This window comes from Temnothorax curvispinosus, unplaced genomic scaffold, assembly GCF_003070985.1.
Source record: "Temnothorax curvispinosus isolate PA1 unplaced genomic scaffold, ASM307098v1 QBEX01018442.1, whole genome shotgun sequence".
Lineage (NCBI taxonomy): Eukaryota > Metazoa > Arthropoda > Insecta > Hymenoptera > Formicidae > Temnothorax > Temnothorax curvispinosus.
The window spans coordinates 45,749-63,541 of record NW_020228222.1 but is presented as its reverse complement, the minus strand read 5'-3'; the positions used below and the strand labels follow the sequence as shown (position 1 = coordinate 63,541).

General features: G+C 44.3%; 1 protein-coding gene across 1 annotated transcript in view; it reads left to right on the top strand.

The window, feature by feature from the left end:
- LOC112468406 (T-box transcription factor TBX20-like) overlaps nt 1-17,793 on the top strand; it is a 45,589-nt gene that overhangs the window by 18,466 nt on the left and 9,330 nt on the right. The window contains exons 2-4 of the mRNA XM_025037559.1: nt 760-1,015; nt 5,191-5,464; nt 8,405-8,569. Of these exons, the coding sequence (XP_024893327.1) occupies nt 760-1,015; nt 5,191-5,464; nt 8,405-8,569 (695 nt within the window). The remainder of the gene's footprint in view (nt 1-759; nt 1,016-5,190; nt 5,465-8,404; nt 8,570-17,793) is intronic.

The following is a 17,793-nucleotide window of genomic DNA, read 5'->3' as shown; positions in this document are numbered from 1 at the left end:
GCGGCCTCCCGTAAATTACGAATCGATGAACGGGCCTCGTTTTTAATTTCGTACGCCGCGCGAGGCGGCGGCGAAAGTGCCGCGGCTCGCAAGGAAAACATCGTCGCGAAACGGCGAGATATAACTGTAATTGAACGGCTCTTAAATATTCATCGAGCGCGGTTCATTCACGTTAACTCCCGTTCGTCGTTGCTATTTTAGTGACTACGGCTGAACGGATAAAAACGAGCGTCAATGACACGGCAGTGATAAATGTCGGTCCTTAAGCGCGACCGGCCTCCGCTTGCAGTGAGGTTTTACTACGCTTCAGCGATCCTCGATTTTTATATCAGATCGTGCCGGAAGCGGTTTCCCTCTCGCGGTCGTTTCCGGTCGTGTACCCGTGTACAGCGGTGCGCTGATGGCGAATATAAAAACCGCGGCTGTGAGGTGGATAATAATTCGTAGTAATGACGGCGGCGACGAGTATGTTCTGGAGAGGATAATTCAGTATTATATAGCACTATATTATAGAGCTTACAGACGTACGAGGTGTTTCCAAATTAGTGGGAAGTATTACGATGGTGAATTCAGGACACAAAAATTAAAAAAAAAAAAGTTTATATAAATATATGTGCGATATGACTTTGTTTCCGAGTTACAGCCTGTTTTATTTTTTAAGAAATTTTTATTTAGAAATAATTTAGAAATACCCTGTATATTACATTTTTTAATGTCGCGCACGATAATTACTGAACATTGCGAAAATATGGATTGCAGAAAGGGAAGCCAGCGGTTCTGGGGTCGCACGCGGTGCTCCGCCGATTTCGGAGACAGTTAGTCCGGAGGACGAACCGGAAACGGACGATACCGGAAGCACGAGTGGAAATGGCGTCTCGCCGGTGGTGAATCCTCTGCTCCAGGAGCGTTCGAATTGCGAGGAGCTGAGGCACGTGGTGTGCCATCTCGAGACCAAGGATCTTTGGGACAAATTCAACGAGCTCGGGACGGAGATGATCATCACAAAGACCGGCAGGTAAGGTCAAAGTACTTTAAATTATCAACTTCCGCTGTCTAAGAGGCTGATCGATATCTGGATCGTATAACGTTGGTTTATTTGTCGATATCGATGATAACTGTGAGCACTTCAGATTGGACATCGATAAATTTTAATCACGCCATCGGTGATCGTCGAATTTTCAAGTTCAACGATGTCGTTAAGATGTAAAATTATTAAAATTATTGCATGTAGTTAAATCGTTTTATTTAGTATATCACAATTTCAATTTTGAAGTAAACTTTATTTTTAGTATCTGATGCATATTACGTAATTCTGCATTGTGTAACATGATTCGGTAATACGTACAAATCGCACGCAATCTGCAGTTATCTCCGCCAGCGTCAAAGTTGACATAACGAACGATAAATATAAAATTGCGTGCAACAATACTTGAGAGCCCGAGATATGATTGTTATTTTGTTGCACGTTGATGCCGAGATAGAATGAGAACAGTGTCGCGCGTGTTTTACGACGATTAATCGAAGGCTCGCAGTCGGAAACAATTCCAGACTCGTTTCTCGAGGGGAAGGGGAGGGGAAGGAGATAAACGCGATCCCCGAGGCAACCAGATGCTCCGGGGAATTCCCTCGGGACGATGTACCGCTAATGCATCGCAGGCTGAATTTCTCTCCTGGACAACGTCGGGGCGATTGACTCTTTCTCATTACTCGCGGCCGCTCACCCCTTCGGTCCTCGTCCCGAAACCGCCGTCGCCCCCGGGGCGATGTCGCTGCAAACTCAATCACGTCCTGCCACGGGTCATGACGCGACACCCACGAAAATTCCCGGGGGGGGACCCGGCGATAGAAACGGGCTAGGGTTAGGGCGAGAGGTGTCGTTACCCTGAGCAAGCTGTCACTCGCCTGACACGTTACACCGAAACATAAGCAAACGTCCTAATCGCATTGAAATTACGATCCTTTAATCGCGGGAATCGAGCGAGGAAAGAGGGGAAAGAGAACGATATTATTCGGGGAACAATCAGCAGTCTAAAAGTTTGTTGAGATCAATCTTTTACAATACGTGATGCGAAAACTATAACTCTTGGCGAAATACGAATTAAGTAATGATAAAAATATGAAGTGACACGAGTTCGAAGATCTCGTCATTGTTTTAAGGAAGATAACATTTTCAAAGATGTAAATTTTTTGTCACACAGCAAAGTCCATTACCTTTTGCAATTTTTATTTATAAGAAAAAAATCGACTTGTGAGAGAGGAAAGAGAAAGAAAATTGGCGAGAATATTAGTGGGATCGATGCAACTATCTATGCTGCGGTAAACCGACGTTATTTAACAAGTGACTGGAGATCGCGAATAAAAAAAACGTTATAAACGCGGTATGGAGCACGAACTCGGAAACGGCGGGAGAGAAAAGAGTAAAGACTTAAACGTAAAACTTCTCAATTGGTTCGGGAGTATAAAAACGCAGCAAGAAGTAATCGGTTAGGTGAAATGTAAGCTTTAACACACGTGTACGCGTATAACATTTCCGCTCGCGAGCCTCTTTGTGAGTAAACAAATTCAATTGCGGATAACAAGAAAGTAACCTAATGCAACATATCGTACAAATAAAAGGATAAGAACACACACACACACACACACACACAAATATACTCCAGTAATATAAAACTGCGAAAGAGTTAAGATTACCTGAGCCCAGGGAGGCATAGACGGAAAGGGGAGAGGGTCTCGTGGAGAGGGGAGGTAGGAGAATAAAAAGCGGAAAACGAGCTGGTGGCAAGCTGGCGGGTTAAATTGCTATATTGACCGTCAGTCAATTAGTCGGGCCGGTGTAGAAACCGGGCGAGCTTATGCCAGTTTATAAGGGTCCTTGGGACAAGCGGTGGCGATCGGAGGCGTGAGGATTCGAGTGGGATCACACTGTGAGGGGAGAATTCTAGGGAGGGATCTCTCTCAGGGCTGCCTATTCGCGGAAGGCAGTCGAGAAGTTTTATGTTCGCGGTTTGTCTCGAGGCTCGCGATATACCACCTTCTCAAACATATATCTTCGACTTAACGACGGAAATGCTAACATTGGACGCGCGAAGTTAACTATCGAGGTAGAATAGCCTTTTGTATCGATGTGATGTTCTTATAAGATGAATTGATCGTAGAATAAGAAACGCATTTTTAACATAATTGCAATTTGCGTTATTAAAAAAAAAAGGTAAAATGTGGCGAGTCACGTAAGTAAAATCCTGTTTATCGGTCGATAATCGTGAAAGAATTGCATTTAATTAAATTATACTACAAATTACAATCGTAATACCGTACCATATAATTTACATTTTTTTAGTTTTTTTTTTAGTTCAAAAATTTTCTTTTATACGCATTTACCAAGTATTAAGGGAGGATTAAGAATGCCAGCCCTGAGCTACGGTCTAACAAGATGGGGTGCGAGAATGGGTCGCGTAGAATAACACTGGCGGAATTCTCAAGGAACCGAGAGACTTTCCGGAAGAAAAAGGAGGCGGAAAAGATGGGAGGGACGACGCGGCCGACGCGCGCCTAATTGCCCGCCACGACGGGCAACATCCCTGCTCTTTATTCGTCGTAGGTTTTCCCCTTCGGCGGGGGATTCGTTCCTCCAGCTGGATGCGCGCCTACTCGTGCGTCGGTAATTAGATCTGCGTCTTAGCGACATTGGTCGACGCTCCCTTCAGCCGTCAACTTACCGCCCCTTATCGTCCCTTAGACTTTCCGCTAGGCAGTCCTGGAACTACCCTCGCGGCGACCCCTTCTCTTGTCTTTCTTCCATTACGCTTCTCGCTGTCTATGGAGATTTTCAGGGCAGAACTCAACCTCCTTGCTCATGCTTTGCTCATAGATTTCTTGAATGTGGCAACTTTTATGTAACTTCTGTTGCAAAATGCGAAGTTGTAAAATATTGATCGTGTAAATTAGTGAATTATATTTAATCGTGGTTATACATTTAATACTATAAAAACTTGTCCTTTCATTTCATTTAATGAATATACAATTTAAATTTTTATTTTATATACCGATGACCGTAATTTTAACATTTGCTAAACGCTAAAGAATAACTGCTTAAAGAATAATTGGCTTAAAAATCTCTATCAGTGTAAATATGTTTTGTTTAAAAGATGTCTAAAAGACAGTTTATTATTTTTAAGGATTTCTATGTTTCCTGGTGCTCAGACTGAGTTTTCTGACACATTTTGCATAAAGCCACCATCCTCTCGGCGAGACGGGAATTTGGCGGATAATCCGATGGAAAAAAAGTCGCAGGCATTCTTGATGTTTGTGCCCGCGTCACGAGAGAAATGGTCGTGCGAAAGGGGGGAAGGAGGGTTGAAAATCAGGCACAAACGAGGGAGAGGGGAGCTGGGGGCGGTGTGGTGCGAGGGTGAGGGTCCACCTTCTCCCTCGTTCAATTCATTAACAAAAGACGGCTTGATAAATAAAAGCATTACTCACACTCGTGGCGCTGGCGGGATGAATGCATACCGAGTCGACAAGGACCGAGGAGAAGACGTAGATAAGATCGGCGGGTGTCCCCGCGTTTTAGTGGTCGAGCAGCGGGGGGCCCGACACGGTATTAATGTTTGGCCTCCGAGGCAAAACATTCACGCCAGGTCCTTTGCCCCCGCGGTCCCCTCGCCACTAATCCCAAGTCCGGGCCCGTCACCCCCTCGTCTCCTCTGCCGGCCCCTTTTCTTCGCTTATTCTCTTCTCGTGCTCCTTCAATGACCGTGAGCGAGTCAACCCTAAAATTATCGCGAACCATCCCGGATCATTGATTGTCGAAACACGCGACGCTTTTGTTTTATTCAAAATATCCAAAGAGAATTCTGGTTCTGTCATTAGCAGAAGACGGAGAATCAATTAAGTCTTAGTTATTACCCAACAGTCATAAATGTTATTCTAAGAACTGCTTTATAAAAGAATCGTTAGTAAACAGTTTATGGTTTCTGTATCGAGTCGAGAGAATCTCAGCTATTTAATAACGATTTAAAGAATTGTAGCTTTGATTTCCGATTACTTACGAAACGATTGATAAAACCAAATTATCATTAATTTGGACGACGATTACGTTAGTAGTTGGAAACTGTTTGGGAGTAGTTGTTAGTTTTGATAAGAATTCTAAGGAGTTCTCCTTTGACGGATGATACGTTCGTGTTTGCGCAGGCGGATGTTTCCGACGTGTCGTGTCTCATTTAACGGACTGAAGGCGGACAGCCGATATGCGGTCCTGATGGACATCGTGCCGGTCGACAATAAGAGATATCGGTACGCATATCACAGGAGCTGCTGGTTGGTGGCCGGAAAGGCAGATCCGCCGGCGCCAGCCCGGCTCTACATCCATCCGGATTCGCCTTTCACGGGCGAGCAGCTCCGAAAGCAGGTCGTTTCCTTCGAGAAAGTCAAGCTCACCAACAACGACATGGACAGGCATGGGCACGTGAGTATCTTTAGAAAAATCTTCCCCATCCCCCCGTTCGCCCTGTCTCATTAAGATCAATCGCTGAACTCGCGCAGATTGGCACAATAATTGAATTGCTATGATAATTTCCGTCAATTTTCGAAGGACGTTGAATAAGTAAAGACGAGACGAGGAACGACGGAAAGCGTATTAGTTTCGTGTCGCTGATCGAATTAGCTTTTCAAACTCAATGAAGTTGTGAATAAAAACTTAGCAGTTCAACGCTGATCATTTTGTATGAATTATCTCCGTACTTCCGGCGTTTCTATATCGGCTCGCTATAAAAGGCAAAATCCGACGAAGTGCAGACTCCAATTCGCGTTGCGACGGATGTGTTAAGTTTCTTATTGGATTAATTAATTAATAAGCCTCGTTCGACTGTCTATTTCGCGCACGAAGGCATCCGGTTAATTTCTCGTGACACTTGTCAGACCGCCACGAAGATCAATCTCTATTATTAAGTTCTTACAACTGTAAGATGAATAATCGCGCGATTCGCGCGCGTTTACGTAGTAACGCGCATTGATTTCCCAAGACGAATGTAAAATTCCTTGCCGTCGTTCTGAATGATCCGCGAACCGGTGATAAGTGAGATAGAATAAAATTTGCTTGCACCTTATTTCTCATTCCCAGATGTAACCCGAGGTGTAACCCTAGTATTAGAAAGGATAAATAAGGAAAGAAAACATATCGATTATAATTTTATGTGAAAATAGAAAGGCACAAAATTATAATTATTTTATAATATTTCGTTGAATAATTTTTACAATCTTTTTAATATCTTTTTTTAAGTTTATTTGAAAAAAGTGGGTGTTTTACATATCGATAGAAAAGCATTGATAATAATTAATATATTGATATTTATAGTTAAGAAAAATATTCTGCTGTATTACTAGGATTATGTTTAAATCTCATGATTGCCGTAAAGATATACCTATATATTTTTTAAAGATAAAAATTTGATAAGTGATTAAAATTTCCTAAATCTCCATGTCTCAAGAAACAAGATTCCATAAAAAAACAACCACGTCTTCGAAAAAAATAAAAAAACAGCACTCTGTTTAGCTGGTTTTCATTATCGCATGTGCAGTGAGAACTCTATCGAACTGTCGACATTTTCTGACGGACGGGGAATTTTCTACATTTTCTCGCAATAGGGGAGAGGGAGGAGAGGGGTAGTAGACGCGATCGTCCCGAGACAACTCGCGCATTAAACTTTTACGCGTTACTCGGCGCAGCTGCGGCTAAAAGTACGACATTGTCGGCATCGAAGACAGCGAGTGCACGCCTACCGCGTCCTCCGGTTGTTGCATTAATAAATCGACCGGCGATCGATTGTTAGGTTCAACAAAGTTCAGCAAAGTGGAACGCAACACGGCGGCATTTCGCCTTGTCGCGTAAAGCGTTTATCTTACCCTCCCGCATTTCACATCGTTTCGAAATACATTTTTCTCCGGATAATTTTCTTTTTCCGTAACCACACACAGCGTGACACGGCCAGGCTTGCATAAGCGACTTTGCAGCCGGTAAAGTTCAACGGTGATGACATTGCGAAGCGCTTATAGAGAATTTTGAAAGGCTTGAAGTTACAAGAAAATTGAAGTGATGACATACGAGTGATTTTTCAATGCGTAGAGATTGTATTCGCATTTGGAAAGAATATCATGATATCTATAGAGAGTGAGAAAGAGAGAGAGAGAAAGAGAATTAATTGAGTCAGTTCCTCACGTTGCTCTGAAATCAAAAAGCCATCAATGATGTCATCACCGCAAATTCAACCAACCTCGCGACCCACCGCACGTCTCGTTTACGAAAAGGAGAAAAATGACGCCGATAAAACGAATTTCATCGTAGCGCGATTTAGTCGCTTCACGGGATAATTTGACAGTCCGTTGTCTCGTTTGTCATAAGACACGGGAATCTCAGCCGCGTCTTCGCCCACCTCGCTCTTCTTTCGGTCCCCTCCCTCCCCTCCCCCTTCCTTCCGTCTCATTGTCAGCCCGAGATCCTCTTTCTCGCCGGCGCATCGGGGCCCTTAATTCATCGGATGACTGACGGAAATAGGAACTCCGATCGGGGCAGCGCTTCTTCATGGTACTCATTTTGTATTCAGGGTATTACACGCTGCCAGACGCGGGCAAAGTGATTCTTTTGAACGGTAACGGGGATCGCGCCCGGCCCCGAAACGCTCCTAATTCATACGCTTTTTCTTCCCGCCGTTGTTGTTAATGCTATCGCACGCCCTCGGCTTCGTCGCCGATTCAAATCCCCGAACGACCAAAGTCAACGCAACGTGAAACTCGATGTAATCTCGCGTCTTCGTCACCGGGAAAAGATGAGCCGTCAGCGATTCGAGAACTCTAATGGTGCCCTTCGAAATGAGGGCTGGAAATGCGAAGCACAAAGAGACGCGTGAAACTATCTGACGATATCCATATCGTTTAGTCGAATCGTTCAATTACTTCGTTCCTTTAATTGGACGGAAATCGGACACTCGCGATTTTTGCGTCGAGAGATCTCTCGACTGCAACGTTATTTCCATCCATCTCTTTGAATTATAACATGACTTGAGAAAGAACAGTCGTTTAAATTTCACGTGCGCAAATGATAATTTATAAATAATGATAAAAAAAACGTATCGAAAACTGAAGAGCATCAATTATAGATGAATGGCAGACACATTTATAGCGTTATGCACTTGGCATACAAAGATCAGATACATAGCACGAACGTTTTAGATCGTACGAATAACTATTGTGAAACTCTCGTCACTTCAGTGACGGGCGCGAGCAGAGGGATGAGAGATAAAGGGTGAGAAGCGTCTATTTGGAAAATCGCGCGTTCACCGGGCTCCCGCGTTTACTTGCGAATATTCACAATTTAGTTGTACGCCGGCGATACAGTTGCGATAATTTGCAGCTGGTCCTGAACTCCATGCACAAGTACCAGCCGAGGATCCACCTGGTGAAGCGGCCGGACTCGGGCACGGCGAAGCAGATCGTGGACCTGGAGAAGGAGCCGCACAAGACCTTCATATTCCCGGAGGCCATATTCACCGCTGTCACCGCCTATCAGAATCAGCTCGTAAGTTTCACTTTGTTTCTCGCTACCGTTGCACTCCCGCCTTTCTTTTTGTCCGCTCGCTCTCTTTCTCTCGCGTCTTCCCGCACGCTCCGTCCTTCCTTCGCCACGGCGCGGCGGGCCTGTAACCGTCTGTCCGGTCGTCCGTCCGGTCGCCTCCGGTCCTCCGCGTCTCGCCACGTCTCGGCCGCACGGGACTGGTTCCTCCATTTCGCCCGCCGCGGCTCTCTTTCATCCTCGATAATCGTTTCTGTCGAGAGCGAGCGAAGACACTGGCGTAACACCTCGCGGATACGTCGGCGTTAACGAGTGCCGCTGGATACGCTGTCGTATCGAGCTCGCGTATCGAGAGATCCGTTTGCTTCCTTTCTGCGTATCGAATACAATGATACATGAAATATTTTACAGCTTTTGCTAATATTTTTTTAAACATTATACATTGCGTACTTGTTAATATTCGCTGTCGCGATTTGATAACGATTTCCCATCTCACAATTTATATGAAGTGAGAAACATATCTTTTTTTCATAGATTTATGATATATTGAATTCGGATTAATACAATTTTATATTTTATATTAAGTAATATATAAGAGTTGGATATATGCTGGACACTAGCTTAGAATACATTTTGTGGGACTCACAAATAGACAAATAGGCTACACAACGAGCGAGGTAACAGATGTATACCAGAGGAACGCGATATTCCTCAAATAGGCTCGCCATTGTTAGAACACAGCGTGCAACTACCAAAAGGCGTACTTGCAACAGTCGAGACGATCATAAGGAGAGTAGAGTGCCTCCGTCTCCGTCTGCCAGTCGTAGTCCCGATCTCTCGACGAGCCGTCTTCCGTGTCCAAGTTCAGATTCCGTGTTCAGCGCACGAGAACGACGGGCATTATCGTATTTCACGATAGTCGTTTAGAGCCGACCGCGGCGTCATGTGTGGTCCAGGTCAGCGTCGTTCGCATTCCACGGGCGTCGCGGCGCGTCCCGTTCCATCGCCGCCGCGCCGTCGAGCAGGCTCAGTTTCGTCGTTTCCCCCCCCTGCGCCGCGGCGAGGCGGCGGCGCGGCTGGAATTTCGGACCTCGACGTAGGTAAGATCTATGATTCTCAGAGGCGACAACGGACAACTATCTGGCATCGTTTCCGATGCTTATCCCGGTCCCGTTTAATCGATCTCTCTTCTTGTTGCCGCGAGAAGCAGCACGGCGGTCGTGGAATCCCCTCGAGGGATGACAGGCTTTTTTTCCGTAGGAGAACGCACAGGCACAGCTCGAGTTCGATTCGGGCGAAATTCCTCGCTTTAATTCTTGAAGAGCTGTGACGCACGTGGCATGATATGCTGCTTGTTTCTGTTATCAAGAACAAAAATCTTTGTATTATAGAACGATCGCATTTTTATTTAGCACGACTAATTTCTTTTGTACTTTAATTAAATTTATTAACTAAATTAATTATTTTGCGAATGTAATATTTACTTGGAGTTTGAATGTTATATTCTTTTTATTATCTTCTCTTTAGTTTTTCATTAAAAAACTAATATTTGTACTTGGATGATTTAAGGAGAAATGATTTCAACGCGTATGAAATATACATAACAATAATCGTGACTCCAATTAAAAATATGAAAGAGTTAATGTCTAATCTACCGTGGCATATCATTCTGATATAATTAAGTTTCTCGCATAAGTATCGAGTGTTCGATCATTATCCACGTTGTCCGATCGTTGCTTAGGCTTGTCATCGTTTCGGCGAAGCTTTTGACGAAGACGGCGCGCTTCGTCTGCCGATGCAGACGAAAACTGACGGAATCGGCGTCGGGGACTCTAACGGGTGGTCCCGGGGGCCCTCGACGGCTACGACGACGACGACGACGAGGACGACGCGGCTGTTGATGATGATGATGAGGTGCGAAGAGACGCCCCGGCAATTACCTCGGGCCAGTTTCTCTTCCACGGCGTCCTCTCTTTTGTGCCTCTCGCTTTCTGCGTCCTCTCGTCTCGTCATTATCGTTCTTTGCGGTTTCCTCGTCGCCTCCGAGCTTCTTCCGTCTGCCTGTGTGTCGCCGTTTCTTTTTTTTCTTTACCCCACGTCTTCCTGAACAGACGCGTCGAATGTCGTCGACCGATCGTCATCTCGATCATCGAGGCCTCTTCGGGATGATAGCCAGCATGTTGAATGCCCTTTCGTGCTGAGCAGAAGTCAGAGAGAAGCTTCGCAGGATTTCACGTTTATATTAAGTATTTTCTAATGTTCCTTGTGCCTCAAGCGGCGTTCTCTCTGATCTTTTATTGATCATTAATTAATGATCTGCGTTAGGGAAATTATAGAAAAGGAAATATGGTAAATTAGCGAGAAATCCTTGAATTTTTTTTCTGACAGCAACATTGATCAGAACGAGCATTCCACAAACATGGCGGCGCGTGCGAAAGTTGCTGTTCTCCATGGCTTTTCAACGAGTTCAAAAATAGACGGGGTAGAATAAAGCGATGGGAGAGGGAGAGGAGAAAGAAGCAGTGGGCGATCATCGCGAACGTCGACGGTGGGCACGGGCACCGCGGTCGAACAAGAGCAAGGAGATGAAGAAGGACAGAGGTGCATCGTGGAATGCGCGTTAGTGACGTAGAAATGCAGTCGAGCGCGCGACAGACGGCGGATGTTGCATGGTAGATGGATAAGTAGATACGACTTGTTTAGAATGTGAAACAAGCCCCCCGAGATTCGGTGAAAAAGGAGGCTACAGTTGTTGACAAGATCGGGATCGGCGATATATTAAAAAGACCGCACGGAGAGATAGTTGATGGGCTTACCAGGGATATATGAGCCTGAAATAGTTGCAGGCAATAAGATAAAGCGGGAATATTAATAACATTAGTGGAATGCAGGTGGAAAAAAATGAATGATGCCAGTAATTTCAGCGCCAACAATGTAAACGGTCAAGTTTTATTTTAACATTTTATTTACATTTGATTAATATAGTACACGGTTCGTCATTTCGATTTTGCTTGTGACCAATATCGAGGAGATTCTTAAATATTTTATAGTTCACAAAAAGACTCTCGTGAGGTTCTTGCGTGAAATGTGAATTGCCACGATCAGCACGAGTCGCGGTTGGTAAACGATCTTGGCGCTTTGGTTTGGACTCCCCATCTGCGCTGGTACATACATAACCATATGTACAATCTACCGATTTTTGGTACCGGATTCCCCGTTTGGTATGTGCCGGCTCGAAAGCCATTCGTCGCGGTTAACGCGTTCCTCGTCACTCGTCGTCGTCGTCGTCGTCATCGTCACAGTCATCGTCACAGTCATCGTCACAGTCATTGTCGGGGGTGCGCTCGTTTAGCGAGGCACTGCCTTTTTTCCCCGCGCCGCCGCGTATCGTTGCGGATGGCGCTTTTTTGCCTTCTACTTCCCCGGGCAGGCTTCGCGCTTCCCTTCTCGAGCCTCGTAACGACCTATGCGACCAACTCGATTCGTCTTTCTCGCTCGCACCACGTCATAATTCATATCCTAACTGCCGCCTCTCTTCCTTCCCTCCGGCCGCGCGCTCGCCGGGGAGTTCCTCCATCCGTTCTGCCGGCTCCTTATCGCCCCCTGATGTCGCCTTTTCTCTCTCTCTCTCTCATGGTAGTCGTGCTCTTCGTCGTTTTCCACCTCTCCCCTCGCCCTCCTTCCCGTCGTTGTGGACATCCATTATGCGAGCTAACGCTTCCACGGCCGGACTCCGTCGGAGACTTTGGCGTTCCTCGCTTCTATGATTTTTCTGAAACGCAAATGAGTTATGAAGTCTCGTTAACGATAATTTCAAGAGCAAACTCAAGTTCAATATATCTATCTTTAATTACACACACACTGCGCTATTCAACTTAATTAGAAATCAAAACGTTGTGAAGAAGAATGCTGCTTCATTAAATGTTCATTAAAGAAAAGTTGAATTCTCCAATTTAATTCACTTCGAAGAATCTATTTTTTAAATATATTTATCAGATTATTTATGTCCAATGTCATAAATTGTCGTCCTCAACGAGAGTTTTCGACTTTTCAGACTTACGTCAGCACGACATCCGTCGTCGTAGTCGTATCTTTCTGCCGTTCGTTATTTGCAACGACTTTACCTCCACTGCAGATTTCAATTCTTTTCGTTGCTTTGCATTAATTTATCGACGACGCAGTCGACGCTTTCGTGGTCATCTATTATTCGCGAACCCCGCACTTTGTATTCGCTTTCATTGCTCTTGCTACCCTGAAAAGGTGCCCAGGCACTTCTCACTTTTAGAAATTTATTTGTCAACAAAGTGGCACTCCGCTTTGTAGTATTTCTGGTCGTCGTGTTGGAAGTCCAACTCGTCGCGCGGCAAGCTCGACATTTCTCGACTGCATGCGATATTACGATCCATTTTCATCTATTCTGCTTCTCATTGTTATCTTTATTAAGCTCAAATCTCTCTGACTGCCCACAAGTTACGTAGTGTATTTCTTTGGTGCAGATAGATATCTATTTAGAGCTGTTGTCTTTGGATCAGCGAATTATACATTTGACATATAATGATCAATATGTAAGAGCTCGCTTAAATCAAACACCGAATGTCAACAAAGATTAGCCGCGTTGAGAACTGTATAATTTGCCAAGAATATATCCGTCAAATAATTAATGAGAGTATTGTAATATGATATTTAAGCAAATGAATGAACCGCTGTGTGAATTCATCTTTATTTCTCTATGATTTCATTCAAAACAACATAATGATAACATTTTATATTATTTTTACTTGCCATTAGCATATTTTTTCCTCGCAATTTTAAAGAAGTTTTTAGTCAGGCGATTATAGGGTCTCGATATGTACGTCTCGAGTGAAATATGAGTTTCTTAACAGGAATTGCAACTCTATAAACTGAATTAATATAACGCTTGATCGATTACCTTGCAGTTATATCAAAACTAATTGAAATAATCATTTAAAATTAGAAGACTTAATAAATAATGTTTTTTCCTTTCTTCCACTTTGCTTCTCGTTCCACGGCAGAATTAAGAAGAAACACACGTATGACGACCGCGCACGCGTTTCAGTTCCGAGTACCTAATTGCGCAAAGCGAAAACGGAGACGCGGGGAATAAAGAAGAACTCCTGATAATTACGCGATTACAAATAATTATTCTGTACGTCGCAGGACGCCGTGTCCTGCGGATGCGTAAAATTGTGCTTCCCGGCACAATGCGCGCTTTATCCGATATACTCGGTGACGTAATTGCGACACACGTTTAACGACGTGTTTGCGCACGCTCGTCGTATCCTCGTCGCAGGATGCGCGATTTCCCCCGCCTGCAAAATTGTCGTAAATTAGGTGCGTAAGTGCACATTAATAGTAAATGAGCGCGGTATGCTTTGCAATCGGCGCGACGCGGAAGTTACATTCAAGGTTGCGAAACATCATCGGGCGTCATCAAAATGGTTCTCCGTCGTTTTGTTTTCCTTCCATATTTATGATTATATATAGGAATCCTCGTTAATGCAAATTTCTTACAAAATATGCAAGAATCAGGCTCTTTGTTAAAAAGATATTTCAGTAAATATGTATAAACGTGGGTGTAAATTATTTTAAATTGATTGAAGAATAATTATATATTATCTTTGTCACTTAACTCGAATAAAATCGTGTCGTAAACATTTTGACTGAATTCATAAAATCCCGATGTAACGACACGCCAGAAATAATCGCTCGGCAGCGCCATAAACCCGTCGCTAGTCTATGTAGGGCAATGTCCAAAAATATGGGCGCGACTATGCCCCTTAACAATCGCCATATGTGTCGGGCAATAATTCAGACACTTGCCACCGCGTTCGAGCATTACCAAATGAGCCGAGCGGGCCGACTAAAGAGAGAAAACAGAACGCTAGAGAGGGGAATAAAAACAGGAAAAAGAAAAAGGTAGAGAGGAAGCAGAAGGAAGAAAGAAAGGAAGACGAGAAGCGACAGAGAATAGCGAGGAAGTTTAGTTCCACAAGATTTTGGATTTTTCAAGAAGAAGAATTCTATACAACATTTTCTAAAATTCTTTTCTAATTTTTACATTTTTTAATGTTAAGATTGTCTTTGGATTATTAAAAAGTTTGAATTTATGTTTCTTTTGAATCCGGAACATCTACGATATCTTTCTGGTTCTTGGATTATCTGACCGTCGAACAATCGAGCTCTTCGCACTTATATAAGTTTTTTTTCTTAAATCCTCGGCTCTGTTTGCGTCCTCTCCGTTTCCTCTCGAGGCCGAGGAAGCGAAGATCGACGTTCAAGAAAGGAAGGAGGAAGCAGAAGAGAGGCTGAAGAGGTCTTAGTGGCTGCAGGCGTCGGCGTCGGCGTCGGCGCGGGCGCGAGCGAAAGAAAACATAAATAATCGCGTTCAAATGAGACAGGGAGGAGAATGGGGAGGAAGAAGAAGAAGAGAAAGGGCTGGGCCCCCTCTCGGAGCCACACACGGCGGCGTGCCGGTTGTGTGTCTCGACCTCGTCGAACCTGATGCCCGCCTGTGCGCAATACTACTCCGCCCTCTCTCGTCGCGCTCTCGGCGAAGCTGAAGAGGAAGCTGACACGGGGGCACAACGAGGATCTCCGCTGTGATCCGCCACGCCACGCCGCGCCGCACCGGGCCCCAAACGTCTTCACGCTCGTAGACGTCCTATCTCGCCACTAAATATCGCTCGTCGCCCCACGTTTCAGGGGCGAGACACCTCGCGATTCGATGTCCCTCAAAGCTATGGACGGACTATATCAGAGCGCGAGATAAATCGCGTGTGAGAATTAATTAATTCGCGTTCCAGACAAGACAACACGCGCGTTGCGTGAGTGAGGAAATTAAAACGCGCGCTTTCGCTCGTCGACGTCGACGCGACGTTAATGATTGTGTTGATATCACACTTTTCTCGGGACCCTTTGACACCGGCGGCAGCAGGCGGCGGCTGCGTGTTGCTAACCGCCGCCGGGAATTAACGCTCAAGTGGTTGCGTGAATTTTCATGAGTTCGGTATTATACGCGATATCTAGTATACACTAAAAACATCGTTTCTGTCAGAGATAGAAGCGTTTCTTCCTTAGTGTATATGCAGGACATTTAAGACCTTCTCCGATTGTAATTTTAATGAGAGACATAGCGACTAATATCAGTGTTCTTTCTTCTGACTCTTTCTTCTGATTATTAAATATGAATAGCTCCGAGACTTGTAATGGAATATCTTTTCGCATAATAACTTCCCGCGAAATTAGGTACAAAAATAACTTGTTTAAACGCATTTATGCTTTAATTTTTTAAATTCAAAATGTTTAATATAATTATCCAGGATGTTCATCAGGAAGCATTAAAATATCATAGATTGTGATCTATACATTATTATAAAATATTTACTAATTGCATATATAATTGATATTACAAAGAAAGAAGATAGCCGAAATATTTTATAGGCGTACACATTTTCCAAATTCGAATGGATGGTGCGTGGACGGGATTTCGGGACCACCCCGTTGAGACGAAGGCGTCGCGTTTGGATTAAAACGTCGCCCGCGGCGTTTGCGTCCGTCGCGACGTATTTATAAATCAGTCGGCGTATGATAATTTAATTTTATCGCTAGTCGTCACCAGTAACGGCAGAGCGGCGTTTCGGCGGCAAAGGGCGAAAAAAGGCGGCGAGATGGGCGAGTGAGCGTAGCGGCGCGAGCACACAAGCGGCACTAAATAGTGCGAGTGAGCGCGCGGGGCCCCCTCTTCCTCAATATGAGCGTGTCTCTATTAAATCTATTATTAGATACCCGGACCTCGGGTGCGAAAGCATCCCTTTCAATTACCTACGGCTTCATTTCGCGCGATCTCTACCGAGCGTGTGCGTCTCGAGGATACGCGTAAAGGGGGACGATAACGCTTCGACGAGTAAGCTCCTCGAAGGAGTTTCAAGGATCGCGAGAACTGAGGATATTATCTGGGGATCTAACGCGATCCAGATCGGAGGATCTGAGGATTTGAGGATGTTAGGATTAGAGGAAGGAACCGGAGGAAGTCGAGAAGTTAAGGGTCTAGAATCTGAGTAAATCTTATGTAAATATTAGAGGGTTCGAAAACTCGAGGATTCAAGAACTTTAGAATCTGCGGAGATCTACGTAAGTTCTAAAATTCGAAAGTTTAATCGGGAGCTCTTACATTCAACATTTGATAATCCAGAAACATGATAATTCCTCAGTATTAAAAAATTAGAATTGCATTAGGCAGTAGCTAATACAAAAATTAAATATTAAGATATATTTGAAATATATTATGTCACAGATTATAATATATACATTATTTTCTATAAATTTTAAAAATGCAAGAATTTGTTCTAGAAATGTAAAGGATTCATGATATTGCCATCGTCAGCGGACGTTATTACATTATATATTAGTATCTAAATTATTACATGGAATAACAATGCTTATGTGCTTTACTCTGTAGGTAGGTAGGTTTCCGTGACGTTTCTACCGTTTCCGATTAAAATCCGCCAGGCTGTCCATTACGCGGCATGATTTATCGTCACGTAAGACCGCTGCCGCTATTAAACGCGTGCACGGTAACGCACAATGCCGCGCTCGTACACGCATTTTGACGCGATCGACAGGCGCATTCCCTGATAAACGGAATATTATCGTTGCGTGAAATAATGCCGACTTTATTCCGCGCTAAGCTGAAGTTTACGATGCTTATCCGCCGCGTCGCCGGTCGCCTCTCGCGCAATTAGTCTTGCAAATTCGATTACGAGCGCGCGCCGGAACAATACTCGGCGCGAGGCGTTATCGAGCGGTTATTAGACGAGCCTTTAATCATTTCGCACGCACGCTCCGCCAGCGATTTTAATTTTAAATCGGCCTCGAACACGCACGCCTCCTCGAAATTTTCATAATGACTATCTTGCGCGCGCGCAATTAACGACTTTACCTATCCTATCAAAAATCTACGACGCCGCGAGTTATCCCCGGGAGCCGGCAGAAATCAGCTGCTTATTATTCAATTACGGTGATCTTAATCGTTGAGCACGAAGATCACATGCCATAACTCAGATGGAATAAATTGCGGCGGCGTTGAAAAATATATTGCACATCATTTTAAAATACAATTCTCGCGCCTGGCAAGCGTTTCTCTTTATACGTATAATCTTTTATTAACGCAAAGTCCATGTTAATAACTCACGTTTGCATTAAGTAATTCT